A 13,213-nucleotide genomic window follows, 5' to 3' on the forward strand; every position below is an offset into this window, starting at 1 on the left:
GCCCTGTTTTGTGCCTACGCACCGGCTGAACCCGGGGCCTGCATCAGTATCACATCTGGTTTAGGTTTCTGTTTAGGTTGGTATGTTCACAGTCTTTGCTCATGGATGTCATTGTTGTTTGCAGCCCGGGGTTTGATCCAGACACCCCTAGAGATGGAACGATGATGTTGTTGTTGTTGATGATGATGATGATGATGGTTTTGCTGATGGGGTGTACGCACTGCTACTGCTGCTGCTGCTCCTTATGTGGGCGTTGTTAAAAACTCCTGAAGCAGGGAGGCGGTGGGATTTTTGCAGTAGGCCTACGTTTCCTCCCATTGGTCCGTTAATAGAAGCTTCTCTGATGACACAGAGCAGTCTCCGGTGATAAAAAGAAGACGACGAGCCGCGCAGGCGAAACAAGTGTTGGAGGGCGGAAGGCGAGTTGGTTAATGGTAACTCTGCGAGTCTTAACGCGGCTGGAAGTATCTGTCCTTCTCCCGAGGTACTGATTCTTCTTCTTCTCTGAAATTTAGACAGCATTCTATCTTTCTTGTGAAGACTTGGCGCCATGGCACCATTACGCACGGCGCAAACAAACATATATATTTGATTTACCTGAAGGATGTTTTCATGTGTTTTTCTCTAAACTCGTTGTGTTGTGTGTGTTTTTGTGTAGCAGGGATCTGGTGAAGAATGGAGTGGTATGTCCTGGTGCTGATGCTGAGCTTGCCGCCCTCCATCCACACAGATTGCTCTTCACAGTGTCAGAAATGCGCGCAGCAAATCCTCAGCCCTGACGCCGCCTTCAGCAGCTTGGTAAGTAAAACTACACGGAACTGGAAGGTGCAGAACTTCAGCTGGTTGAAATGTTCATTTTTATTAAAGAAACAAAGAAATTATTTATTTCTATTTTTAAATTAGACACTAAAAGAATTAAATTAGGGCGACTTCTGTGTAAAATGAATAATTCACAATGATACAAACCTACAAAAGTTTTTTAGGTCTCTCCAGCAGAAAGTCAAACATTATCGACGTTAAATGTTGAGAACATGAAACCAGAATATATGTGCGTGTATCTCCCCCTGCGAGAAGTAATAAAGCACTGGGTAGGATGTGTAACGTTCAAACTAGTCCAGCTTATACAGTGTAAACCCTTGAGCAACACATATTCCAGCAGACTGCTGTTAAGGAATTAGTTAATGTGCGTAACTGTGCGTAAAGCCTCCATTTGGCACCGTGCGCCTTACTGAGCTCTGCTTCTGTCTTCCCCTCAGTCTTGCAGTGCGGAATGTGAGGATCAGTTAGAGAGCTGCGGCCAGGCTCCGCGACTGGCGGACTTCAGCCAGGATGAGGCTGCGGCGGAGGAAGAGAGCCAGCAGGCGGACCTGGTCAAACGTTACGGCGGCTTTATCAAGAGGATCGATAAGAACAAGAACAAAATCTTCGCCTCTCCGTGGCGCGACAACTACGTCCTGAAGGCCGGACTGCTGCCTAAAAAATACGAGGACTTGTTGAAGAGGTTGGAGGAGAGAGATGTAGACGCGTCCGAGGACGCAGACGACGCGTCGGAGGATCAAAACCTCCGCAGTTATGTTAAACGTTACGGCGGCTTTTTACGCAAATTCGGCCCCAAGTCAAAGAGGAGTAGCTCCGCGGAGCAGGAGAGCCAGGAGCCCGAGGAGCTGCAGAAGCGTTACGGAGGCTTCATGAGAAGGGTCCGACCAAAGTTGAACAACCTGAAGTGGGACAAGCGGTACGGAGGTTTTCTGCGCCGCCACTTCAAAATCTCTGTGCGCTCAGTGGAGGAGCCGTATTACTCCTACGACGACCTGAGCCTATAGACGCACCCTGCTGAGGGAGAAGGACTTGTGCAGGTTTACTTGAAATGCCACAATTTATCCAAAAACATATATGCCTGCCTATCCTGCTTATAGCATACTCGGCTGCCTTCTGTGTAACTCTCATCTCTGTGTGATCTGCATCATCGTCTGTCATTCAGTAAAATGATGCTTGTTTAATAAAAACATGAATAAATCCACCTTCCTGTTTGTCAAAGAAAAAAACGTTTACATTTTCAGCTCTTATAGTTTGAATGATGAATTGTCACTGTGCGCTGTAAATGAGACATTTTAACAAATTAATGAGGTGCCAAAATTATCCATTTTTTAAAACTAAAAAAACAAAAGATTTAAGTAAGTGTGAGTAATAAAATAAATATGAACTATATATATATATATAATTTTAAGTAAATGTGATAGTCTGCTTCTTTCATCATCCAAGGGCTTTTTGGTTTTTCCTATATCGGAATGGATGAGTTTATATTGTGCTTCGACCACTTTTCAAACCAATAAAAACATCCAAAGGATTGAACTGGCTGAAATTTTGAAAATTAAGATAAGACAAACAAAAAATACAAAGCATCTCAATACACTGCAAGTCGCAGTACACTCCTTTAAAGATACTAAGACTGTGGCGCCATCTTGTGAACAAATAATATACGGTCAAACCATTGCTTTCCTAAATGGCTTTTTTTCCCCCAAAAAAATCTGTTATGATGTAATTATTGAGATGCTAGAAAATACAGATATAAAATAGATTATGTCATGTTTTTCACACCCACCCACACCTATTCTTCGTGGCTCAAGGATTCCACTGTTTTTCCAAGCCTGGCTCTCCAAAGTGGCAAAAAGGCAGTCCTCATTTCACACAGTGAAAACATAAAGGCGTCCTTCACACTTAGTGTGTGTTCTTAGCACTGCAGCTGACTTTACACATACAGAAATGCAACAAAAACATATAATGAAGACATCTGATCATTTGAATTTAAGGGAGTTTCTGTCCCAGGGTCAGTATATCTTGGCCACATCAGTTACACACCAGCTACATCATATTTACAGTTTTAATAAAAATGGCATTTATTATCAAATTACAATGCTTCTTTTGCTCAGAGCTACATGGGATTAATCTACAAACAGTTGCACACACACTTCTGACATCTGAGGAAACTCTACATAGGAAATGGTGTGAAAAAGCTAGAATGTGCCCAGGTGCTCAGCCATCACAGGAAACCCAGGCTGACTCCAGTCCAAAATAAAGTCAATCACAAGCTGAGAGACGAGGGACAGAGCAGCCGTCCCGTCTCACTGCTGCTCGGCCTGCTGCTCACCCTCGTCCTCTTTGACCTGCTGTAGCTGCCCTTCATCGTCACCCTCAATCTGGTTTCCCTCTTGTGTATCATCAGGGGCAGTTACCATGGCATCCACCACACTGATGGTGCTGACTTGCTGCGGGACGGTGGTGCTCTGCGTGGTGGCCAAGCCTTGCAGCGTGGCCGGCAACGTCACCAGCTGGAACTGAGGGCCAACCACTTTAACAAAGCCACCGGCCCCAGCCGTGCCCTCCTGCCCCACCGCTGTGGAAAGCACAGTCAGGTTTGAGGCATCAGCTGCCAGCTCCGTGCCAGAGAGCGGGGAGGTGAGGAGGGTGTACCCGCCCAGGTTGGCGTCAGCCTGGGTCCCTGCCACAGTCAGCACCTTCCCCAGTGGCAGACTGGTCAGCTGGTTGAGAGGCAGAGTGATCTGGGTAGGAGTGGCGTTGACCGTGGCTGGGCCAGAGACAGCACGGGTCAGCCGGGGGCGCTTAGGCACAGGAGGAGCAGGGACTGGAGTGAGAGTCATCAGGACGTTGTTGAGGTGCTGGGATTTGCTCTTTAGCTCCTTAGCACGTTTCCTGTGCTCATCACACTGCTGCTCCAGAGCTACGGAAGGAGACGATGCATCATGTTACAACATGTCACAACAAGATCTGTAGACATTCCTCTTTTAAAACTGATAAGATACATCTGAAATTATAATGAACATTCTCTTATGTGCCCCTTATATGTACCCGAGCCCCATATAGTTTCATATTTACATTTTAAAAAATCTACAATGACACGTAATTGATATTACTTCATGAATGTTATTTCCAAAATGTAAACACATATAAAAAGGGCTTATGTTGCTGGCCACAGTTTAAATGAGAGAACGAATGATATGAATGATGGGGGTCAGCTGTCTGTGGGACCTGTACTGAAGCCTTACCTGCGAGGCTGCGAGTGTACTGCTCTCTGTAACGGTCCATCTGGCTCTTGTGACTGGCCAGAACCTTCTTTACCAGGTCAAGCATCCCAAAGTTCTGCACTATATTGTTGAGCAAAACAGCATCTGAAAGAACAAGCAGAAGCTTCATGCACAGAGTGACAGAGCCAGGCCTGCTAGTCTTTTTATGCTATTGTAAGTACCCCATCAAACTCCACATGTGTGTGGTTCTAACCTTTAACCTGCAGCGGTGGGTCGCACACTCTCTCCTGCAGCCCCTTCAGAACTTCCTGCAGCTCCTTCTGAAAGTCTTCCAACACCTCGTCCAGCAGGCCGGCTTCCTTCACCGCACCCCAGAATGCCACAGAGTCCTCTGGAAACACACATAGTATTATAAAAAGTACACTTCACTCAGTCACTTCACTCCACACAAGGGTGCGTACCTCCGATAGCTGTGACCCACTCTGAAGTTTCCTCAGCCACCTCTGGAAAGGAGGCCACTACTCCATTCACTATAACACAGTAGACAGAGTTCCAATGTAAACAGACAGTGGCACAGTAGTGTTCCAACACAGATAACAGTCCCATTTGTTCCTCAAACAAGGTGTAAAGTTTCACATTTTTTAGTTTATTTAAGGAGGATTTGTTTATCCAGGTTTAGCTCAGATAACACAGGGCTCTTATTTTGACATAAAGGGTGGAAATCTGATCAGATTGGTTCAGTGCTGAAAATAAGATTAAAGATGAGTCATAAGTTACCAGAACTCGCAGCATGCACTTAGGCAAAATATTCTTGGATAATCCAGGGCAAAAACCCAGTCATTGTCATCATATTAAATCTGATCTGTGACACTGCTGGACCTGATAGTGAACTTACAGTCAGCTGATGAGGGGGTGGCAGGAACCAGCTCAGCCGTCTGGTCAGAGCTGATGGATGCTTTAGTTCCCACCAGGTCTATTTTGGTGCTGCGACAGGTATTGGAGCAGACCTTTGAGTGCTGATAGAAGTCCAGCTCACCAGAGTCCATGATCTTTCTGTGGAATATAATAAATAGCTATGAGGACAGCAGGGTACCACCATGTCTGATGGAACAGTGCCATCCTGAGGCATGTTTGTAAACTGCACATCAGCCACTGAGAATCACATGGTTGTTGGAATACAGATTGAATGAAATACAAGATCGCAGAGGAACACAGCACATTCAGCCCACTGACAACCACAAACATCATAAATCCAGACCTGAGCATGGTGCTGTTGAGGCGGATTGCTCTTTTCCAGTCCTTCAGAGTGGATTTCCCTGCTAAACACACAAACTCCTTTGGACTGATGAGCTGCTCATTGAACTGATAAGAGAGGAAAGAAAAATAAAATCATTTAATAGATGGAAACAGACAAATATATAAGACCATATTTGACATCGGACTACTTGGTAGCTGGTTGTTTTTTTGTAAAAATGACGTTCAAAATACATCTATTAATATGTAGGTGTAAAGTTTGATTATATTGTATATACACAAAGAAATACAAGTAACCAGTTTATCCTTGTGTTCACGAATATTACGTCCTTGGTTATGTGAGCCACTAAGTTAACCCTGTTAGGCTGTGTTACAATACATAATATTGCGACCAATGTCACAGTGTAAATCCTTATGAATTTGGCATTTAGAAAACAGCTATAAGCACTATAGTCCAGCTTTGTCTGGCTCTTTTTGAGTCAACATTGCTGAACCTCGAGACCTAATGTCTCTGCTCCTCTACACAGTAAGAGGAGCTGTATTTGCAAATGCAAACACATAAAAAGTGCTTACACCAACAGAAATGCAGATGCTACCCAAAATCCTTCCATTACTAGACTACAGCCGTACTGCACAAAAAAAAGGTTGCCCGAACTGATGCGCAGACTGCCGCCTCCTTTTCTCCATTTTTGTTAATTCACATTCAAAAGAGAATACTTTTGCTGGAGTTTTTAGAAAGATTCGTTTTCAGAGGGGAAAACGCTGCTTATGTGTAAATGAAAGGCACAAACGAAGGGAAAAGTCTTCGTTTTTACAGATACCCATGAATGTGTAAACGAGGTCTTAGAAACAAACGTGTTCAATACTCCATTCCTCCTCACTGCGTCCATAGGATTTAATAGTGTGAGCTGCAGCAGGTGCTGCTGATTATCAGTCAGCAGGTATACAGACCTCTATGAAAACAGACGTTTTGACAGAGGGAAAAATCGCCAATGAAAAGCATTCAAGACTCTTCGACAATCTCCCCAGATGTGGACATCCCAGCACAGTCACCCCAAGATCAGACCGTGCAATGCTCAGAGAAATACAAAAGAGCTACATGTCAGAGTCTACAGGACTCACTGAGCATGCTCAGTGTTAATGTGACAGCAGAAGTTCAGTTTGTTTGAAGGGTTACCAGGAGAAAGCCTCTTGTGTCTAAAAAGCACATAGAGGCAGGACTGAGGTTCACTAAACTGCATCTGAACAAAGAACAACACTTGTGGAACAATGTCCTATGGACACATGAGACCAAAGTGGACTTGTTTGGTCTTAATGATCACCACCATACACACCATACACCATACACCAACACCTCATACACACTGTCAAGCAACTGTGACAACTGTGGTGGAGGATTTGGCCTTGATATTGTTGTTTGTCTGAAGTTGCATCTCTCTAATACTAAATCCCACTACAATGAAAGGATTTTGTATTGTGTTTGTAGAATTAAAGAAGGGGTTACTAAATGTGAACATGACTGTGCTATACTTTTGCATACTAGGTAGGCACACTGATAATCCTACACAACAAACCAACAGTACATACTAGTACAGAAGGTTGACGCAGTCCAGATGCCTTGCTTCAACCTCCTGAATGAAAATGACCTGGATAGCCTGAACATGCTACATACCAGTACACATTTCACATTGATCCCAGGGCAGACGAACTTCTTCCAGACCAGGGTGGCTTTAGCATCTCCACACGTGATTGGGTAGAATACATCAGCTTCCACATCAACCTCCTCAGTCAATTTCACTGCAGATAGACAGAGGCTTAAAGTTATACATATTTACAGGATTATACATACAGGACAGACTGCACTGACTGATTATTTCATTTGTTTCACATAAAACTGTCCCAATAAATTCAATAATATTGGATTGGATTTAAAAGTTTATTTATTTGCATTCAGGTTACATTACCAATAACCGCCTGTTCCTTTGACAGTGAATCGGCTGTGCTGGCCTCAGCTTCTCCTTCCACTGGTGACACTGTGAGGGTGTCCTCTCTGCACAAACACAGGATTTCAATTTAGCAACAATAAGTTATTTGTTAAGTAAGTAACAGAATTTACAATACGTACATCACCTATTTCTATTGTTTATGAATATTTTGAACAATGGGTAAGAAATGCAAGAAAAGAAGGGTTAGTGTCTTTTATGTTTTTTTTTTCTCTTTGAATCCTCCTCTCTGTGAAACCATTACCCTGACTGAGAAGTGGTCAGCTCTGCCGTAACCAGTACTGCTTTATCCTCCTCCACCACAGAGGGCAGATCTTCATCGGCTCCTGGTATAGTGACGATCACCACCTCACTCATGTCCTGCATGCTGACGTCTGTAGAAGCCATGGAGGACAGATGGAGCTTCAAAACAAACAGAGTATGATTAATAATAAACACAGAAAATTACAGGAAAGGAATTTCATGGTCATATTAACACACAAAGCCATTCTCTTAGGTACGTTAGCATGCTTGCTTAGCCAACGTACAAAATAAGTGATAAATGTCTGAATCAAAACAAAGACGGCAGCTCGCTGTTGTCAGGCAGATTATTAACCATCCCACGGTATAAAATAAATCTTACCTTGTGTGATGTGTTCTCTCTTGTGTAGAAAACGCAAAGGTGACGTTGCTAGCTAGCTATATTCTACACATAGTTTAGCAAGCGATGGCTAAAAGCAAAGTGCTGCATACAGCTGACACGCATTACTTTCATATATTATACACAATACTTCCACTATATCTTATTGATTTTAGAACCCAGTCGGAAAGACAAATACCTTGCATCCCATATACACAAGAAAACAAACGATACATGCAAGCAAACTCTGTCAAACAGGCCTTCTTCTTCTCTCATTATTTGTGTGTCGTAAGCGAGTTTTCATGTACGTGTCGCCACCTGCTGTATGTAATGAATTGGCCAAACTTTGACGTATATAATTATATAAGAACTGTGAACAATGAATTTATATTTATATTTACTTGTGTGGGGAAAAATAGACCTCATTTATTTATTGCCATTCTTAGGAAAAATGTATCCTGCCTGGTATACATGTCTATATATATATGTCATGGCTCATGAACTCATGAAGAAGAAGAAGAAGAAGAAAACAGGAGCATGCGCGTTAGTGCGTAGGACAGCGACAGAGAACAGTATTGTGCAGTGTGTGTAGTGTTGACATACTTACAGTTTAAAATGGCCAACTGTGCCTGGTCAGAGAAAATACTTCAACTTCTCCGCCGAATGAATAACTTTTATTTACCAGGTATATATAGATATATACATGTGAATGGACGTATAACTTTTAGCGGCTGTTTATAAATAAATGATTTGTTCCCACAGGCTCCTGTCGTGCTAACTGCTTTAGATTTGAGATAGACGGAGCACACGTTGGCTGGATTCCTCCTCGCGTAGCTTCTATGCTGTCACGGTACCCAGAGGTGTTCGGTCCAGCACACGGTGGCGCAGTGTCCCTTTGCAAAAGTCTGGACTCGTACGAGAAGAGGTCTGAGGCAGTGGACTCTGTTCTGCAGGCTCTCAGACAGGATGACTCTCTAACCTGCCTCAAAGGATGGAGGGATGAGGTGAGGCACGGGACTCCCCTGCATCCTAAAACCATGTCATTACTTTCTAAAATTCAAGTTTTTGTCCCGAGTATTTTAAAATAATTTGTAAAAAAAAATATGCTAAAATTAACGTGCACCAAGCTATATTTACCAAACTTTTTTAAAGGCCAGTATTAGCATTAGCATGTACTCTCTGTAGGCATCTCTCTATTGATTTATTTCTATTTAGATATTTTCTATGGCTTTAAACGCACTGGAGGCATAGACCAAGTGCAGTGCAAGTGTTTCCAAGGGGGCCCCTAACAAAGTGACGGACCTGGCTGGGAAAGTGAAATATATCCAGGGACCTAGAAAAGTAGCAGACTTGGTTGATGCATGTGAGACTGGCATTAGCTCTGTCCTAGCTGATGGACTGCATCCTTCATGGGATGAGGGTATTGGAAGGGCATGGCCAGGGTCTGTGGCCTCTATAGACTTTGAAAGGTGCAGCCTGGACAGTGTGCAGTGTTTTTTGCAGAAGCTGGTGTAAATTATTATGTTAGCCATTTATCTTATTCACTCTTATTTATAGAGGATTATCTTTTGAGTGGCCTGTCGGTCATAAACAGGAGTTAGGGTGGCTCTTCTAAAATGACTCTGGAGACCCGTTTTTGAAGTCTGTTACTTGTCAGCGCTGTCTGAAATAAGCTGAAATGCATTATCATCCTGCATGCCCTTCTCTTATTCATTCAATAATAATAATAATATGTCACAGTCCCTTTTTGTAATCCTCTGCAAAAATATTCAGTTTCATTTGTTGTACTTAGGGCCTGTGTGTTATGAATATTTGCGTTACACATTCTTTAGGTGCTCATCTTCGGCTTCATCAGCCTCTCACATCATTGTGGAGGAATGCTGGTCCATTCTTCTTCACAACAGTGATTCAGTTCATTGAAGGCATGGTGTGTCCCTGCAGCTCACAAAGTGACATCCTATGGAAGCAGGAAAAGGGGACGTTTGGCTTCATTGTTGCAAAATAAATAATGGCACAGTGAAAAAAGTTATATGTTGTTGTTTGTCTAAAGTCAAATTTTCCTCATTCTAAGACCCACTAGGATCAGATGAGTTGTTTAACACAGACCTAAAACTGCAGCATGTTGAACTCTCTTAGCTTCTATGACTTCATGCTGATCCATCCGTATTCTTTCTTTCAGAAGTACAGTGTGATGCCAAAATTCTCTGACCCACCTCTCATGTGGATGGAAAGAGCAGCTACTAGTAGGTTTTTGCACACAATGGCACCTCCACATGTTCTGTCCTTGTCACCTTTGTTTTGAGCTGACTGTGCTGCTACACCAGGTCTCTTTGGGGTGAAGCGGTATGGAGTCCACATCAACGGTTACACTGTCAGTGACACAGGGGAAGTCAGCATGTGGCTGGCCCGACGCTCCCGCACCAAGCAGACATACCCTGGACTGTTGGACAATGTGGTTGGTACAGCTAATAATACTGTCCTCACATGTCCTGTGCATCATCTCAGTGTGTCGTATCCGTCGGCAGGCAGCAGGTGGTCTGGCTGCTGGTGTTGGAATCAAACACACTCTGGTTAAAGAATGTCAAGAGGAAGCTTGTATCCCAGCAGCCATTGCTGAAAAGGCTTATCCTGTAGCAACCGTGAGGTGAGCTCAGTACCACTCATCAGATTATGGGTTTTTGTGATGTGATGATTTGTGTGAGCATTGCACAGTGTGACTATGAAATTCTGGGACATACACTCCTGACAATATTGGCCACTAGTAAATAAGCTTCCTCTCTTTAGATCAAATTGTTTGAAAATTGTCTTAAAGGTAGGGTAGGAGATTTCATTCTGATGCACTTTTTGTTAAATTAGTGTAACTTCTCTTTACAATCCGATAGCAACCAATTAGTTCGGCAGTTTCGCTTTAAAACAAAGAATATGAATCATCTGTGGAAGCTATAAAACACTAAAAACATCAGCCAATCCTGTGAGGCGCCCCTGCGTGGAGTATTGGCTGGTTGTCGCTCTCTTCCTGCTCTGCGTGCACCAGAGAGGTACGTGCATGATGGCCGAAGTCACAGACTGGTTGGGAGGCGTGGCTTCGGGGTGAACTCCGAGAGAAAGGGGCGTGTGTTTACTTTCAAAATCTGGCTGACTCTCACTGAGTTTTCAAAATCTCCTACCCTACCTTTAACTAGGTAAAATGTGTTCCTTGCTTTGCTCCCTCTGTTGCTGGTCCACATTACAGGTCGTCTAAAGGAGGGGCTGTCCTAATGTCCTGCAAGAACACTAGGTTTATAATAAAGAAAATATTTAAGTTTACAAAAATTAGTTAATTAGTAATTAGTAATTTTATATATTTTCTAGTTACACCTATGAGGATGAGGAGGGGGTGTTTCCAGAGAGCCAGTTTGTCTTTGATTTGGAGCTACCTATAGAATTTAAGCCCCAAGTTGGCGATGGAGAGGTGCAGGATTTCTACCTCTTGCCCTTAGATAAGGTCAGTATCAATCACAAATTCTGTTAATTCTGGTCACACCAAAAACACAAAGAGTTTATTCCATCTTGTTTCAGGTGAAGGAACTGCTGGCCACTGAGGATTTCAAACCCAACTCTGCCATGGTGGTCCTAGACTTCCTAATCAGACACTCCTTCATAGAGCCAGACACAGGTGTGTGGTTAAAATCGCATGTAAATTCTTCTTCTGAGGTCCCTTTTTGAAGTTATGTTGACAGAATGTGTTGCCTTTCAGAGCCTTGCTATCAGGAGTATGTGGTAGGACTCCATCAGAGGTTGTAGACAAGCTGAGGACTAAACCCCTTGTGTGAGGATGGTGCGCCACAGGTCATTTTCTAAGCCTATCCCAGCTGTTAATGGGCGAGAGGCAGGGTAAACCCTGGACAGGTCCCATGGCTAAATACTGTATGTGCAGATCTGGAAACTTTATGCAGATCTGGTTGAAGCTGCTCCTTCTCTATGTTTGCAATACTCTCAGCATGTCTACAGCGCCACTGATCAAATGTCTTAATGGTAAGATGGTAACAGATCCAAGACAATATCATTTTTCCCCTTTCAATACAATATATGGTTGTCCCTGACAGCGCTCAGGTTTCCCACACTGTATATAAAGAATATTAGAAGAAGATAGTTTATAGATTATAGAAATCAGTGGCAGTATATAAAAGCTGACTCCAGTCAGTCTTTACATCAATGGTTTAATCTCTCACCTTAAAATCTTTGTTCACCTCGGCCTTTGGCTGAGTACAGGCACCCCTATTGGAGGTTTTTATGTTTTGTATTTCTTACTGTATTGGTGTGTTGTTTTTCTGTGTGAAGCACTTTGGTTGGCTTGGCTGTATAAATGTGTTATATAAATACCTGACATTGCCACATCTGATTATGTTTTCCTATCCTCTTTAAGGTGTGACAGCCCCCATTGAGAACAGCTTAATGCTACTGATACTATTTACTTCCTGTCTCCTTTAGTCCTAGCTCTATAGACACTTTTTGATTGTAAACTCATTTGAATTGAAGGTTTGACATTGTCCATCTTGAGTAGGCTGAGATTCAAACATTGAACTGTTTTTGATAAGGTCTGCTTCTTGTAATCATTGAGTTGTGAACAAAAGCAAAATTTGGGGAATTCCTTCAGGGTAGGCTGTGCGGAAAGTGACAAAGAACCATCCCTTCTTGCAGGAGACCAAGTTCTGATCTGTCTGTCAGAAAGACCAAGCGGAAAGTGTGACCTCTGGTCCAGAGGCTCTAAGGCCCCGTTCACACTGGGGAAAAAAATGTGGCTTAAGCAGGATTTGGCCGCATCCAGATCAATCCAGATGTGTTTTTTTCCGAGTGTGAACACCTCCAATCCGGCTGAATCCAGTTTGATAGAGCTAGATCCACCCTCGAGAGGTGGATCTAGTCGGATTGGTTCAAATGTGGCTCAGGTGTGAACGCAAATGTGGCTAGCGAATCCAGCTAGCCACATTATTAGCCATATAACGAGCACCACCTAGTGGTTTGGAGAACAGAAAACACGCTGGATGAAGCGTGGATGGAGTGCGGACACAACTGTGTGCTAGCCAGATTTGAAAATAGGTCTGAACGCATCCAGCTTAAAGGCTGTCTGGGCTCAATCCTACTCTAGCTGGAATGACTTTCTCCAGTGTGAACGGGGCCTAACTGAAAACATGGACCGAGCGATATCCCGAAGAGGAAAAACAGAAGAACACTAAACTCACAGTTTCAAAAGCACACCAGAAAAATGAATACATGGAGCACAGCAGTGAGAAAGTTACCAGGAATGGCAAACA

General features: G+C 43.3%; 3 protein-coding genes across 5 annotated transcripts; 2 read left to right on the forward strand and 1 right to left on the reverse strand.

The window, feature by feature from the left end:
- The first annotated feature begins 370 nt into the window (after positions 1 to 370).
- Positions 371 to 2,119, forward strand: pdyn (prodynorphin). 2 transcript variants are annotated; one of them, XM_028410364.1, is made up of 3 exons: positions 371 to 484; positions 659 to 798; positions 1,257 to 2,113. In XM_028410364.1, exons 2-3 carry the CDS (start codon positions 676 to 678, stop codon positions 1,821 to 1,823), a joined length of 690 nt encoding a protein of 229 aa, XP_028266165.1. In that variant the 5' UTR covers positions 371 to 484; positions 659 to 675; the 3' UTR covers positions 1,824 to 2,113. The 2 variants fall into 2 exon arrangements, with proteins under 2 accessions (XP_028266165.1, XP_028266166.1); XM_028410365.1 differs by having other exon boundaries at positions 379 to 484; positions 662 to 798; positions 1,257 to 2,119.
- Positions 2,120 to 2,624: 505 nt separating this feature from the next.
- gmeb2 (glucocorticoid modulatory element binding protein 2) lies at positions 2,625 to 8,185 on the reverse strand. 2 transcript variants are annotated; one of them, XM_028410031.1, is made up of 10 exons: positions 7,923 to 8,185; positions 7,545 to 7,674; positions 7,262 to 7,347; positions 6,970 to 7,094; positions 5,302 to 5,405; positions 4,939 to 5,096; positions 4,505 to 4,573; positions 4,297 to 4,434; positions 4,065 to 4,187; positions 2,625 to 3,739 (listed from the first exon to the last, which is right to left on the reverse strand). In XM_028410031.1, the coding sequence occupies exons 2-10, from the start codon at positions 7,664 to 7,666 to the stop codon at positions 3,123 to 3,125; spliced, it is 1,542 nt and encodes a 513-aa protein (XP_028265832.1). In that variant the 5' UTR covers positions 7,667 to 7,674; positions 7,923 to 8,185; the 3' UTR covers positions 2,625 to 3,122. The 2 variants fall into 2 exon arrangements, with proteins under 2 accessions (XP_028265832.1, XP_028265831.1); XM_028410030.1 differs by having other exon boundaries at positions 7,545 to 7,702.
- Positions 8,186 to 8,462: 277 nt separating this feature from the next.
- On the forward strand, positions 8,463 to 12,293 carry tpk2 (thiamin pyrophosphokinase 2). Its single transcript, XM_028410232.1, has 8 exons — positions 8,463 to 8,604; positions 8,682 to 8,923; positions 10,099 to 10,162; positions 10,244 to 10,374; positions 10,445 to 10,563; positions 11,271 to 11,403; positions 11,478 to 11,574; positions 11,656 to 12,293. Exons 1-8 carry the CDS (start codon positions 8,535 to 8,537, stop codon positions 11,700 to 11,702), a joined length of 903 nt encoding a protein of 300 aa, XP_028266033.1. The 5' UTR covers positions 8,463 to 8,534; the 3' UTR covers positions 11,703 to 12,293.
- Positions 12,294 to 13,213: the final 920 nt, after the last annotated feature.

The sequence above is a fragment of the Parambassis ranga genome, chromosome 7 (genome assembly GCF_900634625.1).
Source record: "Parambassis ranga chromosome 7, fParRan2.1, whole genome shotgun sequence".
Lineage (NCBI taxonomy): Eukaryota > Metazoa > Chordata > Actinopteri > Ambassidae > Parambassis > Parambassis ranga.

Bases quoted from the DNA above. Each gene is read 5' to 3' on its own strand.
- pdyn (XM_028410364.1), top strand. From the start codon at position 676: ATGGAGTGGTATGTCCTGGTGCTGATGCTGAGCTTGCCGCCCTCCATC. The intron at 799-1,256 runs GTAAGTAAAACT...TCTTCCCCTCAG, and splicing joins ACGCCGCCTTCAGCAGCTTG to TCTTGCAGTGCGGAATGTGA.
- gmeb2 (XM_028410030.1), bottom strand. From the start codon at position 7,687: ATGGCTTCTACAGACGTCAGCATGCAGGACATGAGTGAGGTGGTGATC. The intron at 7,348-7,544 runs GTAATGGTTTCA...GTGTTTGTGCAG, and splicing joins CTGACCACTTCTCAGTCAGG to AGAGGACACCCTCACAGTGT. The intron at 4,188-4,296 runs GTTAGAACCACA...TTGTTCTTTCAG, and splicing joins CCCACCGCTGCAGGTTAAAG to ATGCTGTTTTGCTCAACAAT.
- tpk2 (XM_028410232.1), top strand. From the start codon at position 8,535: ATGGCCAACTGTGCCTGGTCAGAGAAAATACTTCAACTTCTCCGCCGA. The intron at 8,605-8,681 runs GTATATATAGAT...TTGTTCCCACAG, and splicing joins GAATAACTTTTATTTACCAG to GCTCCTGTCGTGCTAACTGC. The intron at 11,575-11,655 runs GTGTGTGGTTAA...GTTGCCTTTCAG, and splicing joins CTTCATAGAGCCAGACACAG to AGCCTTGCTATCAGGAGTAT.